We start from the raw sequence: 6,872 nt of genomic DNA on the forward strand, positions 1-6,872 counted from the left end.
CCTTGAGCCTTTATATACGGAGGCAGGGGCACCCCAGAGAAAGACAAGTTGATCCACGTGATCATATTCTTAGCCGTGTGCGGTGCCCCCTTCCACCATAGTCCTCGATAATATTGTAGCGGTGCTTAGACGAAGCCCTGCGACGGTAGTACATCAAGATCGTCACCACGCCGTCGTGCTGACGGAAGTCTTCCCCGACACTTTGCTGGATCGGAGTCCGGGGATCGTCATCGAGCTGAACGTGTGCTAAAACTCGGAGGTGCCGTAGTTTCCGTGCTTGATCGGTCGGGCCGTGGAGACGTACAACTACATCAACCAAACGCTTCCGTTGTCGATCTACAAGGGTACGTAGATCATACTCTCCCCTCTCGTTGCTATGCATCACTATGATCTTGCGTGAGCGTAGGAAATTTTTTGAAATTACTACGAAATCCATCAATAGTTACAATCTCCGAGGAGCAATCAATCTTCTTTGGAAGGGATGTTAATGTCAAAAAGTCATTTGATGAAAGTTTCTATCTGTTTTCCTTGTCATGGACCCTATATGTTAATCAATTTCCAATTATGAGCTGATTGTGTGGATGTAAAATCAATACCCAATGCAAATGGCTCGGAGAGGAACACGCTACCGGTGAAAATGCTACTATTTCAAACCATTACTATACCCCTAGATGCACCTCTAGAAGGATGAACGCAAATTTATCAAGTCGCTTAGGACAAATAGCCTTGAGGGTAGAGGCATCGAACACCTGCATTTTAGTTTCTTGCAAGCAAATAATAGAGCAACCACTATCGTTGATTGCATTTGATAGAGCTAAATGTTTCTTGGGGGAATTAAGACCACAAATGTTCCAACAGTGCACAATCTAGTTCTACAAACGTACCATGAGCTAAAGAGATAACACAAGCGATTAGTTTGAAGAGGCGGAGCCTTCCTTCTCCTTGGTGAGCTCATTAACGGATAACCCCTCTGCTGGGATTGCATAGAGCTGTGTGCCAATGGCCTGCATAGCTGGGATTATAGTAGGAGGAGGAACAACATCGTCCTGAGCATCATTGTATTGGCCTTCAGAGATAGAACTGAGTCCAGCAATAGTTGGCACCAGACGGGGCTTCACCTTAGATTTGCTTGGGCGGGAATCTGTGGGTGGAGTGACACGAAAACCACCGTACTTATTAGCACGATTGCTGCTCCTGAGGCTTGATGTATCAATAGGAGCCTGCATTTGTCCTTTTGCGCTGCCTGTGAGTAACATTCTCAGTTGTTAGACTGTTGGAGCTATGTTCGCGACCTGCAACATACTACCCTAAGCATCATCAGTGAAAGAGACAAAATCGGTAATTGATGCTTGAACCCCAGTTGCGGACAGCAAAGTGTTGGTTTCCTTGATCACAACCAGGGAGTCAACCACATGCACCGGGTTGACAGTGAGCTCCATATTCAGCTCAGGCAGATCAGTGACCATTGCATTCATGACAGTTTCAGTAGCAATGGTTTTCAGGCAAGCATCATTTCGGTTATCCCTTTCGTGGGATTGGGCGAAATTGAGTCTACAATAATGTTGTAAAATTTCATCCTGATTCATCGGTGGAATCTTGGGCAATCACTGATAAATTGAGACCCTGTCGGATCTGGACGAAAAGCCGCACGAGTTTGAAAGAAAGAGTCCAACGGTCAACTCCGACGTACTTTGAAAGATCCAACCGTTCAAATCCAACGGGAACACGAAATCGAGCGATGATGACAACGAGAGCGGATGCGAAAACGGATGGAGGCCGTGCATAGCACGAGGCATGGATGGCGGCCGCGGCAGAGCAGGCGACACGGATGGCGTCCGAGGAGTGACCCATCGGGTTGGTCAGCCGTGGCCCGGACTTGAGTTTCACTTTGGCATGTCTGAATTGTTTGTTAAACTGCGATTTATTTTGCTTTGTTACATTGTTGAATTGTGATGAGTCTGTGTTATATGATGGACGTGTATGAATTGCATTGATTTGATTTGAGGAGCGTGGCTGCCCGGCAGGACATTTGAGGAACTGTCCGCTGACGTTTAGGGGGCGTCTGCGTGTTGATGCTCTCAACTCTTGGCAAAGCAAAGAGTATGTTCCTTGCGCCGCCGGTGGTCCTGACTGCCCTGCACCTCCGCGACGGCGCTCGTCGCCGGCGTGCACCGGCGCCGTGAACCTCAGCGACTGGCTCGCGGGCAGCGACCCGGGCTGCATTAAAGAGCCAAGAATCGGTCAGGTTCAGGCCGTGATCTCGCCGAGCAGCGGCGCGTGCCCGCAGGGTGTTGGGCGGAATGCCCGCCTGGAGCTCCACATAGATCGAGGTCGCCGCCGGCCGGTTGGACGAGTGGGACCGCGAGGCCGGCAAGGCGCATCCCGCCGCCGGCGGATCCAACTTTCATTCAGGTCAAGTAAAAAAAAGTGTCTCCGGTCCTTTTTACTCTGCATATTAGATTTGTCCGAAGTCAATCTCATTCAACTTTGACCAAGCTTATATACATGTGGATTTGCACACGTGTGGATCTGCGGGTCCAGCTTGGCAGCAAAATCCATGGTGCTGCTTGCGCGCCTTATCCTCTCTCGCTCTCGCTCGCTCGCTCGCTACAGCAGCCTCCACTCCTCTCCCCTCCCTCCATAACCATATCACTCGCTCAATCAATCGGCTGCTGTTGCTCACTGCTCTGCTCAGCTCAGCTGGAGTAAAATGTGAAGGGATCCCTGATCGAGCGAACAAGATCTGCCTCACCAATCAAAGAGCATAGGTAGCTGACCTCTGATGAAAACGGATAGGAGAGGAGGAGGAGGGCACTACTGAACCAGACAAACTGTGTTCAGCTGCCTCCTTGGTGCCTGTGAGCTGCTGCTGCTCACTTCTTCTTCCCCGGACATGAATTCCAGCCGGAGCCTGCTCTCGTCGCCGCTCTTCCCCACCTCCTCTCCAAACTTCAGGTCCTCCCCATCCCCCTCCCGCACCTCAGGTACATCATCTACTCATACATACTACTCTAGTTACTACAACCTCCCCTTCTTTCTGCATCTGATAGGCCTGAAGCTCATCTGGTTTGGGCAGTTCCGATGATACATGACAGCACCGGCGGCCGGGCATCCACCGCCTGCCACTACTCGCCATCGCTGGTGGCCGAGGAGCAGCAAGCCCACAGCTCCGTATCCCTCAAGGGCGAAAAGGCCTTGCTGGAGTTCCTGCTGGACATGGTTGGTTGCCTGCCCATCCAACACTTGCTTTCATCTTCAGTCTCTCCTTTTATAAAAGCCTTCTCTTCAATATGCCATCTTGTCTTGCGGCGCTCTATCCTTCCAACCGAGCCTGTGCTCGGGGAGCACTCCTTGGGCCAGTTCTTTTCGGCGATTCGCCCCCCTCTCCAGCTTCTCCCAGAATCACCACTCCATGTGTTTTTTACAATCCTAGCTACTTATGATTGTATCATTCATAAACTCTAGACAGATCATTTATTTACATGGTCTTACTCTGCATCACTGTTATTGCTGATTGATTCTGTATTATTATCTGTTTCACCACAGGCTTTGGAGCAGCACACAGAAGGGAAGAGCCTCACCGGCCAAGATGGGGCGGAGGGCGAGTTCGAGAGCTATTTGCGGGGCCTGCAGCGCCAAGTCATTTACCAGCAGGCGTTTGGGTAATCAAAGTCCCTGTTTCTGTTTCCCTGCGCAAACTGATTGATTTGCTACTTATTCTGACCTCAACTGAACCACATTTGATTGGCAGTGAAAAGAACAACTTTACTTGTGCAATCACTTCAACTTCAACGCCGTCAGCGAAATCAGTTTCAAGTTTGGATCTTAATGCAACCTCGGCGACCTTGATGAAGGAGGTGGCATTTTTAGCACATGGATCAGGCACTTCAGCCACCCAGCTGAATGTACCGCCACCGGTTACAACAAGTGTGGAGACCAACCACCTGCATGAGAAACTGCTCAGCAATGGGCAAGTGTTCATTCGGTCTACACGGTTGCTCGAGAGAAGATCGAAGAAACGCAATGTTCCTCGAGCATCAACAAGCAGCACTGATGTTGTCCAGTGCGGTGTCGCCGACTCGAAGAAGAAAGACAGACCAAAGAAGTATGGCCGGGTTCTCGGTCCAGATGAACCCTTCAGGTTGTTCCTACGAGACCGCGAGACGACAGAGTTCTTGACGGCAAAGGAAGAGAGGCACTTGTTCAGTCAGATACAGGCATGTTCTTTTTTCCTTGTACAACACCTTGTACCACTGTATCCTTGTGTCCTTGATGCCCAGATCAAAAGATATTTCAGCTTTGCTAATTCGAAGACTTCCATGTGCAGAATCTTATGAAACTGGAGGAGGCTCAGCGTAGGCTAGAAGCGCAATGTGGCCGCGAGCCGACGCTTCCCGAGTGGGCTCAGGCCGTAGGAATGAGCTGCAAGGAACTGCAGTCGTCCATACACATCGGAAGGCGCTGCAGGGAGAAGATGGCCCGCTCCAACTTCCGCCTTGTCATACACGTAGCTAGGAAATACCAGGGATATGGCCTTGACATTGAGGACCTAGTTCAGGTTAATTTCACTCTTACATTTTTTTTTTCTTTTCCGGAAAGGAGGATCAACTCATTACTGCAAAACCAGGGATATGCATGCCAATATCCTGTTGTAAATGTTTCTTTCCTGTTCTTGCTTTCAGGACGGATGCTGTGGGTTGATGAAGACCTTCGAGAAATTCAATCCAAGCAAGGGATGCAGGTTCCCGACGTACGCGTACTGGTGGATACGCCAAGCAATCAAAAAGTCCATCTTCAAGCATTCGAGACTGATTCGGTTGCCGGTATGACCTTGATATTCTAGTCCTACAATCCATGTTTTGAGAGGGGACAGGTTCATTTTAGTTTGGCATGACTAACTCCTGAAAATTACAGACTTCCCGATGCAATGGTGTGACCTTGTTTTCCTGTGCAGGAGAGTGTGTATGCACGTCTGAAAAAGGTGGGGAAAGCGAGGCTCGAGTGCATCTTGGAAGGGGAGCAGCCTACTAACCAAAATGTAGCTAGGCGTGCCGGCATCACGATCGAGAAGCTGGCGAAACTCAAAGCGAAGACCAGAAAGCCACGATCAATGCAGGATCAAGTCTGGTCCAACGACGCAGTCACCTTCCAGGTACTAGCAACAAAACACTGCGTATAAAACATATACTGTAGATCGTTCTCGCCGGTCAAATAAGCAAGAACTGAGCTGTAACAATTTATGAACGCTGCAGGAGATCACGGAGGACCCGAACATCGACCCACCGGACCTGGTGGTGGACAGGATAATGATGAGGCAGCAGGTGCGGGAGTTCCTGGGCATCCTGAGCACGAGGGAGAAGGAGATCATCGAGCACCGCTTCGGGATCTACGACGGCGAGCCCAAGACGCTCCACGTGATCGGCGACATGTACGGCCTGTCCAAGGAGCGGATCCGGCAGCTCCAGAACCGGGCGCTGGACAAGCTGAAGCGGAGCGTGTCCACGCAGGGGTTCGACGTCTACTTGGACCTGCTGACCTCGAGTGGCTAGGCAGCGCCTCATTTTCTCTCGGTTCGATTGTTCATACACAAGGGAACACACATGTATGTATGTATGTAGCCTAAGAAGCTAGAACCCCACTGACATCCTAGAACTGAAGCAGAGAAACACACAGCACACTTTCAGAGTTTCAGTGGCATGCTTTTTTGCCGGGTGTAAGTACAAATTTCGCAGCAAAGCTGGTGGTACATACTACATACATACTGATACTGCAATTGGTTTCTTGCAACCAAGGACTTGGCTGAATCTGTTGAGTTGTGCACACTACCTGTGAGTGGCTAGATACAGCCTTTGTCTTTTGAAGTCAAATGACACACTTTGACCTTTCAGTCTTTGTGTGTCTCAGTCAAATGACACACCTGCTACGGTTGGGGCCACGTTGATTAGATTTCTAGAGGATTTTCTTTTCCTATTAAGTCTGTTTGATTTGTAGAATTGGAATCCTTAGGGAAATCTCAGGCTGCTGCTTTGCACTCCATTTGAAGGGAAATTTGCATCTACTCAAACCTCCTTTTTTACAATTTCTTTGTTTTTCTTGTGACATCAAACACTGTGTAATCCTATAATATTCAAGTGAAGATGCCTTTCTAATACTGTCTTTTTTTTTCTATTCCCGCGAATCAAATCTTACCGTGGCGTCTGTGGATGTGCCCTCAGACATCCGAAGGTACTTGTCCCATGAATCTGCAGTCTTGCCATATGCAAGCATTCGCAAAGCAGCCATGCAATTTTTGGTAATGGGATAATCCAATTCTTTTAAGGGCATCCTTCTTCAAGATGAAGTAGTCATCGTAGGTCTTGATGCATTGTAGAGAAGTTCAAACATATTTTTCGTCATCTGAAAGCGCCGGCGAAAATTATCCGCAAATAGGGCATGGAGGCAAAGTAGTCGTCCCTCAGCGTCAAATGTCCCCATGCCCTGTTTCGATTCAGCACTTGATCACCTTCATCAATCCCTGGAAACTGAGAACATGCTCTTCTGCATGCCTGCGTCTGCAAGGATTGCCTGCATTATTGTTGTTTCATCCGCGTAATCCTCCTCATCGGACAACTCAACGCAGTGCTTGTATAGGTATCCCATGTACAAATCCATTGCTTCAAAGAAGGAAGAAATGTTGTCAAAAATTTAGCACGGGCACTTCACTAAACATTTGCCTAGCGCCAAGCTCGGTGACCCTCACGGATGGCATCCACGGGGGTGAATGGGAAGCAGGCCAACGTGCCCATGCCGCCACGACGCTCGCTGACGTGGAAAAGTGGCACCTAGTGCCAAAAAATACATCAAAACTTGAAGGTTTTGACAAAAATTTTTTT

At 49.1% G+C, this 6,872-nt stretch overlaps 1 protein-coding gene across 3 annotated transcripts; it reads left to right on the forward strand.

Annotated features, from left to right (window-relative positions):
* Window positions 1-2,588: 2,588 nt before the first annotated feature.
* LOC123087460 (RNA polymerase sigma factor sigF, chloroplastic) lies at window positions 2,589-5,867 on the forward strand. 3 transcript variants are annotated; one of them, XM_044509477.1, is made up of 8 exons: window positions 2,589-2,984; window positions 3,059-3,219; window positions 3,547-3,662; window positions 3,752-4,217; window positions 4,328-4,558; window positions 4,683-4,823; window positions 4,955-5,152; window positions 5,253-5,867. In XM_044509477.1, the coding sequence occupies exons 1-8, from the start codon at window positions 2,894-2,896 to the stop codon at window positions 5,547-5,549; spliced, it is 1,701 nt and encodes a 566-aa protein (XP_044365412.1). In that variant the 5' UTR covers window positions 2,589-2,893; the 3' UTR covers window positions 5,550-5,867. The 3 variants fall into 3 exon arrangements, with proteins under 3 accessions (XP_044365412.1, XP_044365414.1, XP_044365413.1); XM_044509479.1 differs by having other exon boundaries at window positions 2,589-2,955; window positions 3,051-3,219; XM_044509478.1 differs by having other exon boundaries at window positions 2,592-2,984; window positions 3,077-3,219.
* Window positions 5,868-6,872: the final 1,005 nt, after the last annotated feature.

The sequence above is a fragment of the Triticum aestivum genome, chromosome 4A (assembly GCF_018294505.1).
Source record: "Triticum aestivum cultivar Chinese Spring chromosome 4A, IWGSC CS RefSeq v2.1, whole genome shotgun sequence".
Classification (NCBI taxonomy): domain Eukaryota; kingdom Viridiplantae; phylum Streptophyta; class Magnoliopsida; order Poales; family Poaceae; genus Triticum; species Triticum aestivum.

Coding starts and splice junctions, on each gene's coding strand:
- LOC123087460 (XM_044509477.1), top strand. CDS start 2,894: ATGAATTCCAGCCGGAGCCTGCTCTCGTCGCCGCTCTTCCCCACCTCC. Junction 3,663..3,751: donor ATTTACCAGCAGGCGTTTGG/GTAATCAAAGTC, acceptor TTTGATTGGCAG/TGAAAAGAACAACTTTACTT. Junction 4,824..4,954: donor CGAGACTGATTCGGTTGCCG/GTATGACCTTGA, acceptor TTTCCTGTGCAG/GAGAGTGTGTATGCACGTCT.